This window comes from Mesoplodon mirus (assembly GCF_964341445.2).
Source record: "Mesoplodon mirus genome assembly, chromosome: 2".
Taxonomy (NCBI): domain Eukaryota; kingdom Metazoa; phylum Chordata; class Mammalia; order Artiodactyla; family Ziphiidae; genus Mesoplodon; species Mesoplodon mirus.
In genome coordinates this window covers 44,421,246-44,445,491 of record NC_138977.1, presented here as the reverse complement: position 1 = coordinate 44,445,491, position 24,246 = coordinate 44,421,246, and the positions used below count along the sequence as shown (strand labels likewise).

General features: G+C 41.9%; 1 protein-coding gene across 1 annotated transcript in view; it reads left to right on the top strand.

Annotated features, from left to right (window-relative positions):
- The window catches only part of FRAS1 (Fraser extracellular matrix complex subunit 1), a 471,586-nt gene that overhangs the window by 266,912 nt on the left and 180,428 nt on the right, over nucleotides 1–24,246 (top strand). Inside the window, exons 19-20 of the mRNA XM_082632535.1 lie at nucleotides 9,919–10,059; nucleotides 12,809–12,952. Coding sequence (XP_082488661.1) covers nucleotides 9,919–10,059; nucleotides 12,809–12,952 — 285 coding nt within the window. The remainder of the gene's footprint in view (nucleotides 1–9,918; nucleotides 10,060–12,808; nucleotides 12,953–24,246) is intronic.

The following is a 24,246-nucleotide window of genomic DNA, read 5'->3' as shown; positions in this document are numbered from 1 at the left end:
GTGAGATTATATAAAAGAGCAGAAGTTCTCCTTCCACTCTCGCTGAAGATTTTTTTTTTCATTTAAGGGATTCAACTATTTTGAAGACCGAGTTTTTGGTTGAGGTCTCTCTGTAGAGCAAAACTTCTCATAGGAAACTCCTGAGAATCTTGTTAAAATGTGGATTCAGATTTCGTAGGTCTGGGGTGGGGTCTGAGCTTCCGCGTTTATAACATGTTCCAGGTGAGGCTGATACTCCTGGTCCAGAGACCATAGTTTGAGTAAGCAAAGCGTCTAATTAAAGAAGGATAACTACACCACTTTATCATATCACTGGTGTAACTTCTTTCTAACGATAGCAGTTTTAAAGAAATCCTAATTTTTACTTCTCATTGCATGCATTTTACATATTACAGAAACGTAAAAAATATAGACAAAAAAACCAAAAACATCTATTACTGGGTTACCCAGATTTAGCAAATACAAATACAGGATTTTAAAAAAAATCTAATGTAAAATTCAATGCTAAAAATTTTGAAAGCCTCCATCAAATTACTTTAAAGGAAAAGATTGATTGCCAAAATCAGCCCAAGAAGACATAGAAAGCCTGAGTAAATCAAAAGTCATACATAAAATGGAAAAGGTTGACAAAGAACTTCCTCAGAAAGAGGACTAACAGAAAGAGAAAGACAAATACTGTATGCTAACACATATATATGGAATTTAAGAAAAAAAAAATGTCATGAAGAACATAGGGGTAAGACAGGAATAAAGACACAGACCTACTAGAGAATGGACTTGAGCATATGGAGAGGGGGAAGGGTAAGCTGTGACAAAGTGAAAGAGCGGTATGGACATATATACACTACCAAACGTAAGGTAGATAGCTAGTGGGAAGCAGCCGCATAGCTCAGGGAGATCAGCTTGGTGCTTTGTGACCGCCTGGAGGGGGTGGATAGGGAGGATGGGAGGGAGACGCAAAAGGGAGGGGATATGGAAACATATGTATATGTATAACTGATTAAATTTGTTATAAAGCAAAAAAATAAAAAAATTTAAAAAAAGAAAAAAAAAAAGAAAGAGGACTAAGCTTAGACAGTTTAATGTGTGAGTTATTAAAACCATCTAAAACCCAAATAAATAAATCTTATAAGATTATAAAATCCCAGAGCATAGAAAAAGCTAGTATATTTTAGAATACACGTATTTTTTGGTCCAGCATAACACTAATGCCAAAATTAGAGCATTAGAAAGAAAAAACTATAGATTCTAGATAAAATTCCTTTAAAAAGATCAAATTGAATTCAGAACTATGTTAAAAGTTTTAATGCTTATATAAGGTTATTTTAATACTGTATAGATCAGCTCATATTGAGATACCTATTAGATAATTTATCATGTCAAAATGTCAAAGGAGAAAAAATATGATCACGGTTATTTGCTGAAAATCTAACTAGATCCATAATTGATTCTTTTGTTTGTTTGTTTGTTTGCGGTACATGGGCCTCTCACTGTTGTGGCCTCTCCCGTTGCAGAGCACAGTCTCTGTACGCGCAGGCTCAGCGGCCATGGCTCACGGGCCCAGCCGCTCCGCGGCATGTGGGATCTTCCCAGACCAGGGCATGAACCCGTGTCCCCTGCATTGGCAGGCGGACTCTCAACCACTGCGCCACCAGGGAAGCCCGATTCTTTTTCTAAAATCATGATCTATTCTTCATATACGGAAAAGCCTCTTAGTAAATCAGGAAGATGATTATATAAAAAATATAGGATTAGGAAATAAAAATATTTAGCACATAAAAAATGAAATGTTTAGTGTGCCCAAGTACTACCTGAGATATTCTAAAATATTTTTCACTCTTTATCTGAAATTCAAATTTAACTAGGTGTCCTTTATTTTATCTGTAAATCCTACCTATAACCCTTCTATCTTCTATCTCTTTTAAACTTTTGATATAGATTCTTAGTTATTTACACACACACACACACACACATATATATATATCACTTTATTGTTTATAAAATTATATACAACCAAGAATTTGATTGGAAATCATGTGTGTTTATATTTACTCCTATTTTATAGATGAAGAAAGTGAGGCTTAGAATGAACCAACTAAATAATAGCTTAGCAGTGGGGGATCTTGGGCTCTAATAGAGGACATGGTTGCTTAGGAAATATTTCCTTCTTTCCAAACCTAGATCCTTTGTTCTTCATTTTGCCCTAGAGCTTTACAATTTGATTTCAGGCCAGGCCATCTCAATTAATGGTCCAGCTCAGTCACCATGTCAACAACTTGGCAGTAGTGGAGCAGCATGGGATATGAACATAGTTGATTTGATTGGACTACCCACATAATTGCCCCAATTCTGTGGCAAATTAATGATGGATTTTTTTCAATTCCCATACAGTTCAGCAAGAGGGTTCAAGATAATATAATTTTGAGGAAATTACAAGTTTTATTTAAAAAATGAACTCTGGGGACTTCCCTGGTGGTCCAGTGGTTAAGTCTCCAAACTCCCAATACAGGGGGCCTGGGTTTGATTCTTGGTCAGGCAACGAGATCCCGTATGCCGCAACAAAAAAGAAAGATCCCGCATGCCGCTACTAAGACCTGGCACAGCCAAATAAATAAGTGTTTAATAAAAAAATTAAAATGAACTCTGTAGTACAATAATGAATTTTACCTACATATCTTCTAATGTATTATGTCAGTAGAAACACTGTGCTTCAAAAAAGAATGCAGAGATAATAAACATCGCAGTGGGCTTCCCTGGTGGCACAGTGGTTGAGAGTCCGCCTGCCGATGCAGGGGACACGGGTTCGTGCCCCGGTCCGGGAAGATCCCACATGCCGTGGAGCAGCTAGGCCCGTGAGCCATGGCCGCTGAGCCTGTGCGTCCAGAGCCTGTGCTCCGCAACGGGAGTAGCCACAACAGTGAGAGGCCCGCGTATGGCAAAAAAAAAAAAAAAAAAAAAAGAATAAACATCGCAGTGGCCCCCATCCCGGCATTGCTGGCTTTTCATTAAATTTAGAATGATCACAGAGCTTTGGTCAGGGAAACATCAAGGAAATTTTAGCAACTAAATTTTTCCAAGCCTTCTTTTTCAGTCTTGAAGATAGTATTGCCTCCTTAGACGGATCTTACTGCATGGGGCAAAATTGTACAAAATCAATACAGGTTTGGTATCCATTTTTTTCTAGTTTTATTGAGATATAATTGACATATAACATTGTATTAGCTTAAGCTGTACAACATTATGATTTGATATATGTTTATGTTGTAAAATGATCACCACAGTAGGTTTAGTTGACATCCATCACCTCACATAGTTGCAATTTTTTTTCTTGTGATGAGAACTTTTTTTTTTTTTTGCGGTACGCAGGCCTCTCACTGTTGTGGCCTCTCCCATTGCGGAACACAGGCTCCGGACGCGCAGGCTTAGCGGCCATGGCTCACGGGCCCAGCTTCTCTGCGGCATGTGGGATCTTCCCAGACCAGGTCATGAACCCGTGTCCCCTGCATTGGCAGGCGGACTCTCAACCACTGTGCCACCAGGGAAGCCCGTGATGAGAACTTTTAAGATTTACTCTCAGCAACTTTCAAAAACACAATACAGTATTGTTAACTATAGTTACCATGCTGTACATTAGATTCCCCAGAACTTATTTATCTTATAACTGGAAGTTTGTACCTTTTGACCACCTTCACTCATTTCCCCTCCCCCCAGCCTTCCCTGTCCCCCAACAATGACCAGTCTGTTGTCTGAACCTTATCCTTCAGCCGAGCTCTAGCTCTTGGTTGTGTCTTAAATTTTGTGATTGTCCAAGTCACTTTCTTTGTCCTCATTGGCACCCCGTAGGTGAGGGTTTGCAAAGCCCTGTCCCTGTCTCAAAAGGAGGATCTCAGTCAGCACCTAGATGCTGTCTGATTGGATCTGGACCCTTCTGCAACGGCTTCTAAAGTGTGCAAATGAACCTCTTTCAAAGAAAGTCTGGGAGGTGGGTTTTCTGTCCACTCCCTCTGCACTGAGCCCCGAGGACATGGGTAGCCAGTTAAGAACTGTTCCTCTGTTTGCTACAGTCCTACTGAATCCACGTACTCAAGCCCTGCTGATCACCAGAGTCAGGCCATCAAGGGGTGTGTCCTCTGGGTAGCAGCCACAAAAGCCAGGGCACTGGAAGTGCACACAGGCTCTTTCCAGGAAGAAAGAGTGACCTGGAGCCAGGCAGAGGGAGGGCCTGACCTCGTGCCCAGGTCTCAGAAGAGGATTGCAGGCACTCAGCCTCTATGCGTGTGTTAAAGTAGAAGCCTGACCCTCAGGCTGCAGCTTTTAATGTATGCAAATACGTCTCTTTCAGGAAAAGACTGGGAGATGGGCATTTCTGACTGATGCCTCTGCCCTGAGCCCTGGGGGGGACAAACACCACAAATCCTAGGGAGCTTGTGAAGAACTGTTTCTTTGTATGCTCTAGTCTTAGAGGTTTCCTGGATTCAAGCCCTTTTGGCTTTCAGAGTTAGAGTTTTGCGGTCCCATTTCTCAGATGGAAGTCTTAAAGTTGGGGTGCTAGATGTTAGTTCTAAACCCTCAGCTCCTCAGGGAGAAGCTGGGCGTTGTGAGTTCCCTCCTGATTGTATGTCTCTGCCTTCCTACCCGTTTTGATGTGGGTTTTTGTTTTTTTCTTTCCCCTCATTCATCTAATGTGTAAGAGTTGCTCAGCTAGTTTCTGGATTTCTTTTAGAGGGAATTGTTCTGTGTGTAGCTGTAGATTTGGTATGACCATGGGAAGAAGTGAATTCAGCAGCCTCCCATGTTGCCATCTTGGACCAGAATGCCCATTTCTTTTTTTTAAATAAGAAAATTCATTGATTACTTTGATTAATTAATTAACTTGCTTTGGGTGAATGGGAAAAAGTAAAGTACATTGTGGTATTTTGATCTGTTTAGTTCTTAAGATTCACCAAAGGCCTTAAGGCACAGACCTTTAATTAAAGAAATAAATGGGGAGGGGTCGGCGTGCTCTGTTTAAGAGTATGTTGCTATTTATGAAGTTGGGATTCCCTTGCATTAATTGAATAAAATACGGAGCGTCTGTATTAAGCAACGGTCTTTAATATACTCCCTGGAGTGCTGACATAAGCTGTACAAATGCATGCCTTCTAGAAATGTTCCATCTGCTTCACTTTCCCCGTCTTGCTTTTATAGCATGGGTGTGCTAGGCTTTGGGGATTGAAAGACGAAAAAGATAGAGACCATACCTTAAGGAAAGCATGATCAAGTTGAGAAGACTGACACTGAACAAGTAATTAAAAGAACATGATGCAGGTTGTAATGGCTGTAGGCACAAAATACAGGAAGAACACAAACAAGGAGACTGACTGTCGCTGGGAGAGGGTATGAGGAAAGATTTGCAAAGGAAAACCACATCGTCAGGCTGTGGAGGATGAATGGGAATTCACCAGGAAAGAAGGTGGGAAAGGGCATTCTAGGCCAGGGAAACAGCAAGTGCAAAGGCATGGCGTATCTGGAGAAGCATCAGGCATTTGGTACTCCTTCAGTATAAAGTCCAAAGGGTGAGTTGTAGGGAGTGATACTGGAGACATGGGGGTAAGTCCTGTCATGAAGGGCTGTGTGTGCTGTGCTCAGGAGTTTAGACGCTACAGCTTTTAGAGAACCAGTAAAAGATTTTAAGTAGGGGAATAATTTGGTCAGTTTGCATTTTATAGTGAGCTCTGCGGCCGTGGTGTGGCAGGTAAGTTGGGAGAAACAGTGGGGCTGGTTAGAAAGCTGCTGCACTAATCCACATCAGGAGTGATGTTGAAGGTCTACACTAAGGGGCCATGGGGGTGGTTAAATTGGGATATTAGAGATTTATGAAGTGGAAGTCAACCTACCTTGGCTGTGTTGTGGTGATGGAAAAGTAGAAGTCTTAAGAATCTCAGCATGAGTGTCTTGGTGAATGATGGGGTAAAGGTGAGCCAGGGAATACAAAAGAAAGACCAGGTGTGGGGTAGGCTGTTGGGTTGGAGGTGGATAGTGAGTACAGTTTGGACAGAGGGAACGTGATGCCATAATTTATAACAAGTAGATAGTGATTGAGCTTGGAAATGGATACTGGTAGTATTGGGGGAATGAGGAATATGAGATACTGGTGAAACACCAAGCAGAGATATCCCTTAGGCAGTTAGATTTATGTGATTAGGGTTCAGGGTAAAAGTCAGAGCTGTATGCATAAATCTGGGACTCACCAGCCTGGAGGTCATCATTAAAACTATGGATGCTTGCCCACGAGTGAGAAGAAAAAGGCAGAGGGTACAATTTTGGGAAGCTCCAGTATTCATGATGTAAACAGACTAGGGCTGAAAAGAAAAGATCAAAGAGAAAGGAGACCTAGAAGTGTCTGCCAGTGTTTCCATCCACCTACCCTGCCCCCCCACCTTCCTACTTGCCAACCCTTTCAGTCAGCAGAAACTCATTTACTGAGAACTTGTGACATGCCCGGGACAGGTATTGCAGGAGTCACAGAGATGGAGATGTGATTTTTACTCTTTAAGGGTTCCCAATCTAGTGCGGTGTTGGGGAGGCAGGTTAGATCAAGTTCATTAAAAAAAGAAAGAAGGAAAAGAAGGGTGAGGGAAAGAGGGAGAGCGATTTTATTTGACTTCACTCCTTTTTTTTTTTTTTGCGGTATGCGGGCCTCTCACTGTTGTGGCTTCTCCCGCTGCGGAGCACAGGCTCCGGACGCACAGGCCCAGAGGCCATGGCTCACGGGCCCAGCTGCTCCGCGGCACGTGGGATCCTCCCAGACCGAGACACGAACCCGCGTCCCCTGCATTGGCAGGCGGACTCTCAACCACTGCACCACCAGGGAAGCCCTTGACTTCACTCCTTTTAACGTTCATCCCTCATCACAGTATTCCTACTGCATATCCTAGAGGATTTTGATATTTACATCATAATTTGAAAGACGTCTACCTCCAAAAATTGTTTTGACTTGAAAAGCCAGGAAATTTTATATATGAAAATTGGGATGCTGGCCCACTTTTTTTATTATTAAACAGAAAAAAAAAATAGTAGTAGTGTTCATTGTCTGAAATTTAAATAGAAAACAGAATGAACAAAACATTGATATGTTTTAATTGTCTGAGGTAAAATTTTTACCGGAGTCAGGTTGACTGGAATTTACAACCATCTGAGGACACTTTTAGTTCTGACACTGTTCGTGCTTAAGCAGCTCAGTTATGCTTTTTCAGAAATATACTCAGCCATCAACCGGAAAGCCACTCTCTAAAAATGTAGTGTTACATAGAGAAATTATTCATAGAACTTGTTTCAGATCTCTTACATATATGCCCTGTAATGGAGTTAGTCTTCCTTGAAGGATCTTAGACTTCAAACCAGAACTGCTGCTATGAAATCATTCCATAGCATGATAGACCCTCATAAAAGTCACTAAAATAGTGTAGACATTTCCAAAACCAGCACAGAATTGAAGTTTCATGAGCTTTTTTTAAAGATGCAAATGCCTGTAGTTACAGAAAGAAAGTATCATAAAGAGAAAAATATATTGAGAGGAAGGTCACCCAGCATATCTTTTTCCCTCTGTGCCACACAGCAACTAACTAGCTCATTATCTATTTGGTTCTTAAACATTTCTAACGAAGGCAGTTCTGAAGTCTGCCGTGGGGCTGTCCAGTGAGGCTTATTTCTAAAATCTACTGAGAGGCAAAGGGCCTTTCTCCTGGAATTCTTGGCCCATCAACCTTTCAACTCATTTGTCCTCATTGCTTTCTTGTTTTATATAATTCAATAACAATCTTTATTCACATTGAACCAGGTTATCACATTGATTTTGTGACCGAATGGAACGAGCTGAAGTAAGTTGTGTGCTCATAATGCGTTAATTCACCTTCTCCCAGTTTTCAATTCCACAGTGATATGCTTTGATTTCCTATTTATTAAGGAGGTATAACAGCAAGAGCTAGAGATTTTAGCAATCTTGTAAAGTCTAATATGAACATATTGGTATTATCATAAATATATTTACGTATGTAGAAGTATGTTGCTTCCCCACATCGTCGTGGAAGGCTTTGTGTTGACAATATAATTCAGCTGTTTTTTGAAATATTGCCACCTGACTTTCTATTACATGCTGTCTCACTTTGTGTTCAATGTCTTAAATAATGAGCTAATGTGTACCCCTCTTCTATAATATTTGCTCACCTATTCTATTTTTTTAAAGAGGAAATATTTTCCCAGTGATTCTGAAAATACTTGGAAAAAATTACTGTGACTTGTGCTATCAGGGTTGTTAACACGGCAATGTAAAAAAAAAAAGGAAATTATTTTAAAACGTGGAACTCTGGCTCTGTTTTTCATAGAGTAATAAATACTGTTGAATCGATAGAAAGTTCTGCAATGTATCCAGGGAGGATCATCAAAGTTTTATCAACCAGTAAGGTGGGGTGTACTGCCCCATTCAAATGGGTCCTGGCCTTAACTCAGGAGCAGGGTCCTGGAGGCCTCCTGGTACAGGTATTAAACCTTTAGGTTCTGGGTTATGGATGAAGCAGGGTACCAGGGTGGAGCACCAGAAGGCTTAGGACAGCATCACATACCAGCCATATACCGGGAGTTTCGTACTTTAACAACCAGTTAAACTGCTGGACCAGGACATCCTGGCTTGTAACAGCCCCACATAAATCAAAGATTGAAAGTTGCATTTTTATTGGGGGTTGGTGGAAATGGAGACCTCAGTGGGGTAAAATCCCATCTGGTTCTTCCAAGCTGCTGGTCTCTAAATCTTCCAGGTGTTTGATAGAGGGGGCAGAGGAGGCAAAGAGGGGACTGAAGGCTGTGAATCTTGTCCATTGGAGAGAAGGTGGCCTGAAATGCATGGGGTCACCCCATGCATTGTCTTACAGTTGTTTCCCCAGCACCTAGACCTACTTGAGGCTTAGTAACAAATGAATGAATGAATGATTGGAGGTGAATGACTGGCTGTTTCAAATTGTAGATTTTGTTATTATTCAGATACGGTGAGGCCAAAAGATCAAGAGACGATTGCTATAGGAGAGAGAGTTTGTTACTCACAGTTCCCAAGAGGAAGGCCATGTCACATCATGCAGGGGCCATACAGGGAAGCGCTAGAGTTGGTCAGGAGGCAGAAGGAGCGAGGGGAAAACGTGGGCAAGAGGCTTTATTGTGGTTTCTGTGGGAAGAAACGAGTGAGGTAGGGTAAACAACCCCTGTAGGGTCCACACCAGTACGTATAGTTTATGCCCCCATTTTATACATGACGACGAGGGAGCCTTGAGAAATTATATACCTTAGTCAAGGTCACAGAGTTGTGATGTGATGCTCTTATTCTCTGTTATACTCCATCCCCATTTATTATATTGCAGTTATATGCTTGTGTGTCTGTTGACGCAGCTAGTTTGGGCCGCTCGAAATGTTGGACAGTTCTTCTCACCTGTGTATATTCAGTCTCCATCAGAGAGTAGGCATCATATTAAACCTTTGTGGAATCAGTAAGTAAGGCTTCCATCACCTTTCTCTTTCATTTGAGCATCCTGATCTGTGTGATGGTAGAGGCACTGTCCTGAGGGAAGGAGACCCGTTTGTGGCTTGCTGTTCTTTATGTGACATTCTCTGAGAATGGGAACATGGGAAGAAAGAAATGGATGACTCTGCAAGTGGTTATTTCTGTGTTGTGGCATTTATGCCTTTCTTAATCTGGGTTCTGCAGATGCTTGCTTTGTAGGATACATCCTTGAGAAAGAAGTATGTGAGATGTGTGCCCTGTCCTTGGAAAAAAAACTCAGTGAATGTGCAGAACTTATATTGATGCAGGAATGTTAACAGGAGGGACAGAGCTACTGTCCTTGTCGGATGGTGGCTTTCCTGATTGTCTCCTCTGCCTTATCTTCCTTCCAGCTTGCCACCAGTCCTGTTTTGGGTGTGCAGGGAAGAGCCCACATAACTGCACAGCCTGCTGGCCTTCCCACGTGCTGTTGGATGGGCAGTGCCTCTCCCAGTGCCCAGATGGGTACTTTAACCTGGAAGGCAGTTGTACAGGTGAGTATGTAACATGCTGGGGCATATTCCCTGTGTCCATGTTTTATCTTCATAATGCAGCCCGACTCGGTAATTAGAAACCTTGTCATACCAGAGGACTAGGAATGGGCTGTGAATCCTTGTCTTGAACTTGTAAGAGTCAAGGGATAGAGTGAGGGGAACAAGTGAAATTCTGTTCATCCAATAGGGAAGTGTGGATGAAATGAAAAATTAGAATCAGCTTTACCCTTTTCATACAGCAAGGGATGGATTTAATGGTGATCATCACGGAGATGAGCTACCACAGGTTCTCATGCATTTTTGTGGGATCAGGTGTTTGGCATTGCCTCTGCGGGTCTCGGCCCTCCTTCCCCTGGCTGCAGCCTAATAGAGCAAAAGGAGAGAGAGGTATTTATTTTCTTCCTTGATATGTCAGTCCAATATGTGTTTTTGTTTTTTATGGTACGTGGGCCTTTCACTGTTGTGGTCTCTCCCGCTGCGGAGCACAGGCTCCGGACGCGCAGGCTCAGCGGCCATGGCTCACGGGCCCAGCCGCTCTGTGGCATGTGGGATCTTCCCGGACCGGGGCACGGACCCATGTCCCCTGCATCGGCAGGCGGACTCTCAACCACTGCGCCACCAGGGAAGCCCAGTCCAAAATGTTTTTAAGAGCACCTTTATATTTCAGTGACAGAGATTCTAGAAATTGCCAGTTCAGATTAGTGCAGGCTTTTATTGGACTCGACAAAATACTAAAATTTAAGCACCTTACTGTAGCACTGTGTTTTCTTGTATCTACAGAAAAAAAGACAAGACAGAACACATTCTATCATGATTATGGTTTTATTTCTAAAAATAGAGTGTTGAGGCCAACTTACAGGAAAAAGCCCATCGTTATGAAATTGTTTGGTATGTGTTTCTGGAATCGGAAGACAGGTAGTAAATGTATAAAATATTTTTGAAATAAATTAACACTTGTAAGATTCATCTGGCCTCCAACACCACAGAGGAAATTTAATGCGAACACAGATTTAGACCACTGAAGATCACTATTATATTCCTTCTGGAATTGTCTTCTTCCACTAGCTTTTCAGTCTCTGTAGGCCCCTGATGGGTTCCTTTACTTGAAACACTCTATCAAGCTCAGTGTGGGGGGGTGTTCCTGGTTTCTTTGTCACTGGGGTTGTCTTTGAAAACTGTGGTCTGTCCTTATGTGCTCTCACCCTCGCCCAGTTGGTTTCTGTGTGTGGAAAATTGTTTGGGCAGGAAAGTCTGAGTAGCTCTAACTCTTCTCTGCCTGTGCCTCTGCCTGCTTGAAGCCCGCAGATGGAGGGCACCGAAGGCGTCAGGGCACCAAGGTCACTGGAAATATTCTGGCAGGGAGGAAGCACTGGGCGGTGGGAGATCGTCCTGAGAGCGCTAGTATCTTTTGGACGTGCGTTTGCAAAGTTAAGAGCCTCAGGAATGTAGAAGGGGTGATAGTTCATGCTAGCCTTCTAATCAGCAGTTCATTTTCTTGCTTGCTTGCTTTTTTTTTTTTTTTTTTTTTTTTCCTCATATAACTCCTTATCTTCCCTTGGCCTCCCACCAGAAGACATGAGAGGCAGTTGACTTTACTGGAACTCTGTGCCTTTTCTTCCCACCAGCTCTGTGCCAGAAGGGAATTCTTTGTCATCAGTTCCAGCAAGCTCTACCCAGCTCCAGCCCTTCACCTCCCCTCCTCTTAGAATCAGACAGGCTTAGACCTTCTCGTCCTTGGCAGAGAAATCCTTGCATCTCCTTCCATGCTGCCCACCTTGGCAACACAAATGCAGCCACAGCTGCAACCTCCTTTGATTCTTTGCCATCCTTATCTTTATTGCCTACACTTATAGGGACTCACTGCTCTTTTTCAGTGTAGTACCTCTCAGTAATTAGGTGGTTTTTCTGGGGAAAACAGCTTTGACAGTTTTGTCTAAGGGACTGAACTTCAAACATGGCTCAGGATAACCTCCAGAAAGAGGCCTTTTTCAGTTCTTTGTATTTTGATTAAGTGTTGCTGCTAAAACAGGCATCCAGGCTGTGGCCTGGAGGGAGAGCACAGCTGGCATCCGACTCCAGTGAGAAGTTTTATTTTCCCCTGCTGTGGATGGTTCCCCCTTTACCTGCCCGGGATTTCTAAGAAGCAAAATGTCTCCCTCTTATGCCTGTCTCGCTCTTTGAATTTTAGAGAGTGAGAGTCTTACCACTTGCTTTCTGCTTTGTAACTTTGACCTGAACTTCCTTACTTACATAGATGGGGATGGTCATGCTGAGCAGCCAATTCCTCTCATTCAATGGTTCTAGATTCCACGTTCTGTTCATGGCCAGTGTTTTTTTTGTTTTTTTGGGTTTTTTTGCGGTACGCGGGCCTCTCACTGTTGTGGCCTCTCCCGTTGCAGAGCACAGGCTCCGGACGCACAGGTTCAGCGGCCATGGCTCACAGGCCCAGCCGCTCCACGGCATGTGGGATCCTCCCGGACTGGGGCACAAACCCATGTCCCCTGCATCAGCAGGCAGACTCCCAACCACTGCGCCACCAGGGAAGCCCCATGGCCAGTGTTTTCACTGACACTAGAAATGCCGTCTTTTGGTCAATGCCTAAGGGTGTGCCAGGCTTGCTCAGGAATCTTCAAAAGATGATTAGTATTTGAAGTCTGCTCTTAGTGTAATTTGTGGAGTACATTAAGTACTTCATGTGTTTACATGCTGAGCTGCTAATTCCAATCTTGGTTCTTGTTTTTCCTTCTAGAGTGCCACCCCACCTGCAGGCAGTGCCACGGCCCATCAGAATCTGACTGCATCTCCTGTCACCCTCATGTTACTCTGGCTGCTGGGAGCTGCAGGACCAGCTGTAAAGAGGAGCAGTTCCTCAACCTCGTGGGCTACTGTGCTGGTGAGTGAGACCCCCTTCGCAGTCTCAGAAATCACTAGCCAAAGGCTCAGGTTCCTCCTGCCAGGCTCCAGAAGGCTCTCGTATTTGTCCTTTGTCATCAGAATAAGAGCTCTCTTTGGAAGATATTTGTCTCATGTCTGAAAACTCACTTCACTGCTTCCTATCAGACATTTAGTAAATATCTGTGGATTCAAGTGGAATCTTCTAATAATACTCTTGCAATTCCTGAGAAAACTTAGACCCTCATATTAATGAAGACTGAAGTCATTATAATGGTTCCTTATGTGCATGTGGTCACTTCAGCTTAAGAGAGCAAGAAGTATATTCAAAACAGTCACTCAGAAGACTGTTGCCCTCTTGTCTACATTATCTCCTGCTGTGGGGAAACTTTGTCATCAGCCCCAGGCACAAAAATATAGGGAGATTAACCTAGAAGTAAATCAGTTGCTTCAGGAGATGGGATTTTTCCTCCTCAGTTCAGTACTCAGATCTCAAAAAGAAATAAATCAGGAAAGCAGCCTGGAATTTGGATAATGATGAAGGAGCCATGCAGTGTTTGTGTTCATCCATCCATTCCTACAACAAATATCTTTGTCTACTAATGGTCCGATGCTCAGAATACCAAAAAAAAAAAAAAAAAAAAAAAAAGGGATGAATAAGACAATTATTCTGCCCTCAAAAAGCTTACAGTCTGGAGAGGGGAACTTACAGACTAGTGGGTTATTTTGTATTTCTTGACTCACTTCTAGGAGCAACTTGAAGAGATTTACCTGCAGCAGCTGTTGTCACACTCTGAAGGGCTTGACTGGGAGGCATTCTGGGATCCACTGGGCAAGTGGGAAAGCTGAGAAATCCGGTTGGATGCATGCTGGAGGGGTTGACCCGGCTGTAGGGTTTGTTTCTGGGCAGGGAGGAGGTATGACCAGTTGTCTAGATCAGAGTATCAAGCAGGCCCCTTCGATACAGCAAGTCAATGATAGCGCTTCAAGTGTGGCTGTGGCGCCATGGTCCTGGGTGATCCATTTCTTTTTGCACCTTGGCTAAAGACTAAACATTAGAGGGAATTCCCTGGCAGTCCAGTGGTTAGGACTCCGAGCTTTCACTGCTGAGGACCCAGGTTCAATACCTGGTCAGGGAACTAAGATCCCACAAGCCGTGCGGTGCACCCAAAAAAAAAAAAAAAAAAAAAGACTAGACATTAGGGTCCAAGATCTATACCCTAGGAAGACTGAACTGTCGAGAGCGGGGCTACAGCCAAAACAGGCTGGGATTCAGGGCAAAACCCGATTATAGAGACTGCAGACATTTTAGAGGCAATGGAAAGTAGAAGCTCAGAGATTCCAGGCTTTAGACAAATGTGATACCCCGCCACTGTAGGGTGTGAGCTGTTTGCCAGTCCTGCCAGTGTAGTCAGGATTGACTCGGGAAGCAGGCAAATAGGAGGCATTAGTGCCTCCCCTTGAAGAGGAATCTGGCAAGGGCAGATCTAACTGGTATTATAGTTTGTAAGCTTGAGTTCAGCTACTGATTCTTACACTAGGATACAAAGGAGCAGCTAGTACGAGGTTCCTAACATGGTTAAAGCACATTAGTGGATATTTTTTGAGAATCGACTGAGTCCAGGGTGCTGAGTTGCTGTTTGAGGGGTCACAGAGATCTTCCAGGCTACTCAAGGAGGTGAACCAAAGACACAAGTACAGTTAACAAATAGTACAAAGCAATTTATGGATAATAACATCAATAGGCAGAATGGGTTGTAGGAGTTCAGAGGAGGGAGAAATAAAAGATATGGAAAGCATTGTGGAGGAGATGGGGCCTAAAATTCTTCCTGAACAACAGCTAGGATTCTGTTAGACAGAGGGAAATAAGGCGGGCTTTCCAGATGTGGTTCTACCAGGAGATGGGCGCAGTGGGTAGAACATGTGGGCCATTCATGGCCAGTGAGAGTGGTCCAACCTGGCTGAAGGACAATGGTTTGAATTAAGACATATTAGATGAAATGGTTGGAAAATTTAAGTTGGAACCAGGGTATAGAGAACCCAAAGTTCTAGGCTGAAAAATTTGGACTGACTCTTGTGGGCAATAGGGCTATGAGAGTTTTAGGGGTGATGTGGTAACTAAGACTGTGTTATAGGCAGGAAATCTGCAAGCTTTTTGGAAGATGGATTGTAGTGAGGAGAAATTATAGTCAGAGAGAGACATTAGAAGGTTGAACCTTCGTAATGGCTTTTATTTCCAATCTATTCTGCATATGAACCCTAAAAATTTTATGCTGGGACATATTTTATAAATAAATGTTTATATAAGGAGACTGGAAAAATTTAACTTTTAATCAGCTCTGTTTTCTCCAATGTCCAGAGCCCTCTGATGGTAAAGTAGGTGATTAGGAATTGCATTAATTTTTTAAGGCTTATAAGGGACCACTAGAATAAAGGATCATGGGACTAGGCTAAAGGACTCTGAAAGTCCTCAGCCCTAGATGAGCAGGTTCCACTAAAATAAGCTGGAAGAGACACACCTTGGCTGTCCTGAGATTAGGTATATTAAGTGAAGGTTTTAAATAAGGTAACCCATTGTCTAGTGTTTGGAAATCCTTTGTTGAGTTGAGAATGGCATAACAATATTTGTTACAGAAAAATCTGATGGGTAATTTCAGTTGTTGATCTTTCAGAAAAGTGCACTGACCCCAAAGTTTACTTTTTCAATATATATATATATATGCCCTTTCCAAACACCTCCCAATTCTCTCTGTAACACTGTACTGCATTCATTCGTTTATGGCTTCATCAAGCATTTTTTAAGCACACGCTCCATACCAGGCACTGTACTAGGCTCTGGGGAGGCCCAGATGCATAAGATAAAGTGCTTTCATTCAAGAAATGTACTGTATAGTGAAGGAAGGAGATATGTGTTGAATATGTTATTACTGTGGCTATGAGATGAGCCTGTGGGACAGCACCCTAACCCAGACTGGAGTGTGTGTGAGTGTGTGTGTGTGTGTGTGCGTGTAGTGCTTGTGGGTACTGAAGGCTTTCTGGAACATGTCATAACTGAGCTGATTTGGAAACATGAGTAAGAATTAGAGGGGTTTGGAGATTCGGAGGGTAGAGCATTCCAGAAAACGAGCCAAAGAATATTTTCTATTCAGGCACCAGCAAAGAGTTAAGTAAAATGCCAGCCCCGAGTGCGGGGGTGCTGTGACCTGAAGCAGAAGGAAGCAAGGCAGGTCGTGAGGGCCTTTGTATGTTCTGTTTAAGGAGAACATGCTTTGTTACCAAGGCTGTGGGGATCTGTGAAGGTTTTTAAGGAGGGAAGTGTTATGATTACATTTCTGCAAAGAGAAAGATCTGCAGAAGATTGTGTAGAAGAAGGCCTGAGGTCAGAAAGACCTTTAGGAGGGAGTTGTGAGAATCTAGATGAGAGATGAAGCCCTTTGATGAGAAAAGTGCTGAGGGGATGAAAAGCAAGAGGCATGGCTTCAATAAGCATTAATTGTATATTAGGTTGACCTATGGGGGATTGCTGTTTTGTGGGCAAAACCTGGTCAAATACTGGCAATTTTATATGGTTCAACCTAATAGAGGCAGCAGAAGTTGGTGATCTCTTAGCCCTCAGGCTAAGGGAGAGGGAATTTTGGGGATGATTTCTGGTCAAGTAAATTCGACGAATGGGAGCATTATTTACCAAGGGCCAAAAATAGGAAGACAATGTGTTTGAGCTTGGGCAGGTTGGACCTTTGGACATCTGGGGTAGCTGTCCAGGAGGACGGTGAAAGTCTAAGCGAACACAGCTTTCTGAACATAGCCACCATGAGCTTATCGCTATCTTCATTTTACCCTAAACCTAAGGTCCTGGAACTCTTTTTTTTAGCTGAAGTGTTGCTTCAATCAGTCATAAGTTAACCTCCTGGAACATTTCAGTGACTTTTATCTAAACTCAGGAAGGTGTTAGGAGGAGCCCTAGTGATAGACAAAGCAGAAGGTAATTCACCCCGTGTAGTGCCGTCAGTAGAGTTATTTCCACCATCCTTGGGAAGGTCTAACAGTGGAAGCCCTGGCGAAGCACCCTCTCTGCTCCCTCTATCATGTGTGAGCTTTGCAGGGTGGTAGCGTTTACTCATAGGATTTATTCTCTATCTGAGCTGTACCTAAGATCATCATCAGAGACCTCTTAATTGCACTTAGCTGTTTAAGGAAGAAAATTACATCTAATCTATCACACAGACAAGAATAAACACATCCTGGGAACAGGTCCAATAACCTCAATGTGTTATCACATATGGAGATGTCATATGTGTGGGGATTTTTCCCTTCAAGTCTATCAAAGCAAATATACAGTTTGTGAGAATAGGCCAGAGGTGAAGGCTTTTAGCAAAGATGAATGAACTGGGGTGAAAAAAAACAGGTTTTTTCTTCATAGATTTTTGTTCTTTATATTTTGCCCGCATCTCAAGAAAGTTTTCCCCAAATTTCAAAGCCTGGGTTGTTCCTCCATTTGTCTTTCTCAGCTCAAACCTTTCTCCTGTTCATAGAAGAGGGTGAGAATTAAAAAGAAAACATGAAGGAGAAATATCCAAATGAAGATGCATTAAAAAAAGGCCTCAGGCTTTCTGGAATGTCTAATGGGAAGATTGTACTTTTTAGTTCTTAGGTAGAAAAGGAGATAATACTGAGAGTAATATTGTAGAGGGGAAGGCTGCACAATTTTATATATATTTTTTACTTTTAATTGAAGTATAGTTGATTTACAATATCGTGTTAGTTTCAGGTATACAGCAAAGCGATTCAGCTAAACATACATATATGTATAGATCTATATTTTTTATTCTTTTCCATTATAGTTTATTACAAGATATTGAATATAGTTCCTGTGCTATACAGTAAACTCTTGTTGTTTATCCATTTTGTACATGGTGGTGTGCATCTTTTAATCCTATACTCCCAGTTTATCCCACCTAGCCTTCCCCTTTTGTAACCGTAGGTTTGTTTTCTATGAAGACTGCAAAATTTTAAACAGCTGATTTGTTAGGATGGTAGAATTCTAGGGGATTAAACATTTTTTTATACAGTACTTTTTTAAATGCTGGTTTGTTTTCTTCATAAATCTGTGCCAGAATGTAAGCAAAAGAAGACAAGTGACAGTAAAGAAATATTGCTTTGAGAATTTTCATATTGTATTCCATGGTAGTTGAGTTCTAAGCAATGGTTAATAGGTGTTATGTGCAAAAATGTCTCGTGGCTGAATAAATTTAGGAAACTTTCGGTTAAATAAAGTTAAACAGCTTTCTTTATTTCAGGATTTCTCAAAACCTTAAATAAGCATATGTGCATTGTGAATCTCTGAGATGAAGGAGGCTGCCCATCATTTGCCAAACATTTCATTGCAGACCCCTTCCTTCAATTTATTATAGACTCTCGCAGAGCTAACCAGTGCTTTGCAGAACAATCTTTGAGAAGCCCTGCACTAGCTGATGTTTATATGTTGGACAATTTGTTGGCACTCCCTAAAGGTAAAATGAAATACTCAACCTATACTCAGATTGTGGACTTCCTTCCTTCCATCCCTCAGTGCGTCCCTCCCTCCCGTCCTTTCTTCCTTTCGTCTCTTCTCTGTGGACAAGCAGAGGGGGCCCCAAGAACTCTCAGGGTTGCCACTCTCTTGACTGCTGAGAGCACCAAAGAACAATCAGTAATTATCTTCTAGCATCAGGTCTGAGAAGTGTTTGCTCTCTGAACCTGGGCTGACTGATTAGAAAACCTGTTAACACTTTTCTTGCAAATCATTGAAAAGAAAACAAAACCTTTTGAGTCCCTTCTATAATTTTCCCCATTCATTGTCACTCATTTCTGAAAGCGGAGCCTGAAAAACATGGTGAAAAAGTTGAAATGCACAGATTAAAAGAGCAACCAATCCTTGTTGTGGAATAAGCTGATAGAACTGCAACACTGAGTAATGAAAAAAACAAAACAAAACAGTTCAAATTGAACATCATTAAGGACTGGGAAAGAGCCCTGCATGAGCCAGTGTACAGCTCTCTGCCTCCAGATACTCTGACTTGAAGCCAGAGCGGTGGGAGCCAGTTCTGTTTTATAGCAGTTTCTGCATGTGGGGAAAGTGGGTTGGTGCTGCTTGCTGTAGCTGCTCCTGGGGCTGTAAGCTGAAAGAAGGAAAGAGGCACACACTAAAACGTGTAGCAGTTACTACCTTATTATCATCATCAAAATCCTACCCATCCGTCCCTTGTGGCCTCGCTCAGATTCCGTCCTTTCTAGGACCAGCTTCATTTTGTCATCTCCCACGTTGTAATTCCCAGGTACGCTGACTGTTTCTACCAATTACCTAGCACTTGGCATTGACTAGCTCATGTTCTCTGTGAGTTTCTAATAATAGGTGACAGTTCTGAGGGCATATTATGTGACAAGCACTGTGCTAGTTGCTTTAAATGCATTTTGCCATTTAATACTACCAATGATCCTCCGAGGTAGGTACTAATGTTATCTCCATTTTACATATGAAGAAACTGAACCTAAGTAAGGTTTAAGTCATTTACTCAAAATGAGAAAAATTGGAAGATAGAGCCAAGATTTGAACCTAGGAACCTAAGATGAGGACAAACACAGTTGATTACAGGAAGAAGGGATTCAAGAAGAGTTTTCTGATTGTAGATTAAGAGGTGGATCATCGGGGACTGGTATGACAAGACAGTTTGGAGAGGCACTGCTGGGGAAAGTTGCAAGAACTTGCTGGTCTGTTTTAAATGCCGGAAGCTGTTTTAGATTGCCATGTATTTTAGTTTATATACCCTTAGTAAATAAATAAATAAACTTTAAATTAATGCATACTAAATTTTAATAATTTATATCACTTCACATGTACTTTAATCTTTTTCAGTGGTTACATACATGCATTTTGGGTTTTTTTGTTTTTTTGCTGTATGCGAGCCTCTCACTGCTGTGGCCTCTCCCGTTGCAGAGCACAGGCTCCGGACGCGCAGGCTCAGCGGCCATGGCTCACGGGCCCAGCCGCTCCGTGGCATGTGGGATCTTCCCGGACCGGGGCACAAACCCGTGTCCCCTGCATCGGCAGGCAGACTCTCAACCACTGCGCCACCAGGGAAGCCCCATACATGCATTTTTAAAAATAGTATTTAAACTTTAAATTTTATATTGGAGTATAGCCGATTAACAATGTTGTGGTAGTTTCAGGTGCACAGCAAAGCAACTCAGCCCTACACCTACATGTATCCATTCTTTCCGAGACTCCTCTCCCATCCAGGCTGCCATGTAACATTGAGCAGAGTTCCCTGTGCTATACAGTAGGTCTTTGTTGTTTATCTGTTTTAATATACATGCATTTTTCACAGTTGTAATCAGCAGCTATGTACAGGCATATCTCGGAAATGTTGTGGGTTCGGTTTCAGACCACTGCAATAAAGTGACTATTGTAATAAAGCAAGTCACATGAGTTTTTTGGTTTCCCAGTGCACATAAAAATTATGTTTGCACTATATTGTAGTTTCTTAAGTGTGCAATAGCTTTATGTCTTAAAAAACAACGTACGTACCTTAGTTAAAAATACTTTATTGGGAATTCCCTGGAGGCCCAGTGGTTAGGGCTCCACGCTGTCACTGCCAGGGGCCTGAGTTTGATCCCTGGTCGGGGAACTCAGATCCCACAAGCTGCGAGGTGCGGCCAATAAAAGAGAAACTTTATTGCTAAAAAATGCCAACCATCATTTGACAGCATAGGGTTGCCGCAAACCTTCAGTTTGTTTAAAAAAAAAAAAAAAAAAGCAATCATCTGCAAAGCACAATTAAGCAAAGTGCAATAAAATGAGTTATGCCTGTATTTCTTTGTTACTTCTCATATCACTTTGTGTATTTCCATGTGTTGTCAAATAATTGGAAGAATCCACATAATTGTCATTTTTAATGGCTAAATAGCATTCCATTATGTTTGTGTAACTTAATTTTTATTGGAGTATAGTTGCTTTACAATGTTGTGTTGGTTTCTGCTGTACAGAAAAATGAATCAGTTATACATATGCATATATCCCCTTTTATTTTGGATTTCCTTCCCATTTAGGTCACCACAGAGCACTGAGTAGAGTTCCCTGTGCTATACAGTAGGTTCTCATTAGTTATCTATTTTATACATAGCATATATGTCAATTCCAATCTCCCAGTTCATCCCCCACCCTTCTCTGACTCCCCACCCCATATCCATACGTCCATTGTGTAACTTAATTTGATTGGCCGTTTTCCTGTTGTGGATATGGGCAATAACCAGTAGGAGGTAGAGTTACTGCTTGGTAAACTAAGTATGACTTCCAAGGCTTTGGCTGGGACGAGGTCTGTTTTTCATGTTATTGTTAATAACAGTAATGTTGTGTTCTTGACATTTTATAATTTTTAAAGCATTTTCTCACTTATTTTTTCATTTGATCATCCCAAGAAACCTTCCTATGGAAGTGGGATTAAGAGCTCAGTGCAGTGCCTAACCAGCGCATAGATGGTGATCAGGAAATGTCAGGCAAAGGAATGACTTGATTCTGGTGTCCTAAGGTCTACTTTATTCCCCTTCCAGTGCATCCTATGCTAATTACATCAAGGATCTTCTTAGTGTGACTCATTTTTTTTGCTTATTATCTCTTCTTTTTCACCTTCTATTTCATTCCATCTGGCCCTATTCTTCTATCTCTATATTTTTTCAATTTTCTTGTGTCTTCTTTTTTTTTTTAACACCTCCTTCTTTATTTCCCTTATCTTCTTTTTTGGCAATGCACATTCTTTTCTTATTTCTCATCTGTCACCCTATCTCCTATTGCTTGAACTATGAGTTGCATATCCAATCTCTCTCTGGAACTTTCAATGATTGTCTCTCCCTTGTTCTCTGAATTTGTGTTTTATTTAAGGGACCACACTGTCTGCTGAAGGATGATTGAATATTTCAAGGCATTTCTTTTCTTTGAACTTTTACTTTCAGAAAAAAAAAAAGAACACGATCTATGCTTAAATCGAGACCTTCCTAAATTAAAAACAAGAACTTGTATTTTCTCCTTCATGTGACTTTTCCTAAACAATATCTTATATAGCTTTAGAAATGACCTTACTTACAAGTTTTCAACTTGGCAGAGCTCCCAATGAAGTTACAATTGCTGTTGTCTTCATAAGAACTACAGGCCAGGAGCTGAATTGCAGAGAAGACTTTGAGTGTTTTGCTTAAAGAACACAACTGAATATAGGCTCATAGGCTATCCTCTTAAGTACTAGAGACAGCAAAATTGCTATGGCTACACTTATCTACTTTTCTTACACACATGTAAATCTCTGTGTTTACATGTAATGGGGCAAAAATAGTGACTTAGATGTAAGTATGACCATTGGTATCAATGTCAATCCTGATTGGGCCTGCCACAGATAAAGAATAATCACTAATGTTTATTGAGCATTTCCTATGTACCAGCTCCTCACATACATTACTTCATTTAATCCTGACTGCAACCCTGGGAAGTCAGTCCTATGATTAGTAGCATTTCCATTTTACAGCCCAAGAGGGTGAGATGAGAGACATTAACCAATTTACTCAGTGTTTCACAGCTAAAACGCAGTAGACCTGGGCTTAGAAGCAGTGCCACTTCAGAGGGCATGCGTGTGAACACCGTCATCAGACTTCATCATCCAATCTAGTTCCAATAGGACCTTCTCTGCTTCTCAGCAATTGTATTACTTACAACTCTTTTTTGATGCTTTGTCACCTTGCTCACCATGGCCTTTCCATGTGTACTCACTATACTTTTCCTCAACTCAACTCTCACTCCGATCAGTTGACATCTTTGCTTTCTTTTGTGTTTAGAAGATTAACATAATCTCCTAAAAACAACAACAGCAAAGAGACTCCCTCAGTTTTTCTCTGCAAATGTCTCTGTATCTTCTTCTAAATACCGTTTTCCTCATTGCTTCCTTTGAGAAAGGATCTCCCTCACCCTGGCCCGGGAGAACTCCCCATCTGTGATCCAGAGCTGCTTTGTCCCATCACCCTCAAAAGGTGGTCTAGCCCAATAGTTATTTCCTCTTTTGGTTACTCATTTCATCTCCTTCCTTCCCTCTTTATCTTTCCTTCTCTTCTTCCTCCCTGACCCCCTTTCCTTTAGAACCTTAGTGTCTTGATCCAGTGCTCATTTCTGTTATCTTCTTAGAGTCTATCTCAAGTCCACACATGACCATCATCTCCAGACTCTCATTTCTATCTGTCTACCTTCTGGACATTTGATCCACAGGAACAACATACTCAGAAACCTCCAAAGAAACCTCCCCCACCAGGTCCTTCCTTCCTTCTCCTGACTCTCCTGTCCATCCACTACTGATTTTTTCAATCAGCATAATTCAGAACTGAGTACAGTTGACCCTTGAACAATGTGGGTATGAACTACACAGGTCCACTTATATGCAGATATTTTCCACTAGTATATATTACAGTACTACATGGTCCATGGTTGGTTGAATCCGAGGATGCAGAGGAGGGGGGGGATGGAGGGGGGGATACATAGGGCCGACTATAAGTTATACTCAGATTAACCCCTGCATTGTTCAAGGATCAACTGTAATTCAAAATTGAGTTACACCTGCTTCCTTCCCATCCCTATTCCATATTTTAATCATTGCCACATCTTGCAAAGTTAAAGTCCCTCTTATTCCCTTTGGATAAAATATTCTCTGATCCTCCTTAGACATTAATTGCATTCTAAGTGTGGCTTTCTTCTGACATTGGACCTTGTCATGAGCATCTTGAGGGAAGGGTCTGACTCTGACTCAGTGCTCTATCTCCTGCAGCAACTTCCATAGTGCCTCACACCCAACTCACATTCCATAAATGTTGATCGAAGTGAACTTTTTTCTATTTTGGAAGTAAGGAAAGAGTAAAACATAAACTGATGGGAGGTCAGGTACAAGGCAGGAGTGGTGCTCATGTCTCCTTGTTGGCAGCAAGAACTGGCACCAGAACTGAGGAGAGAGCCTTGCTCTTACATCTGACACTACCTCTCACCCACTCCTTCTTCCAGCTGTCTGTCTCCGTGGGTCCTACTGTAGCCTTCTTACCACATTTGTAAGTTTGTCAACACTGGGTGGAAATCCAGTCCTATAACTCTAAGGCCAATCTGTTGTAGTAGGTTTTGTTGTTGATGATGATTGGTTTTTTCAGGATAAAACAATAGCCACAGACACTGAAAAAATGGGAAGTTTTGTTTGTTTGTTTTGTTTTGGTTTTGTACTAACTCAGAGCTAACCCTAAACC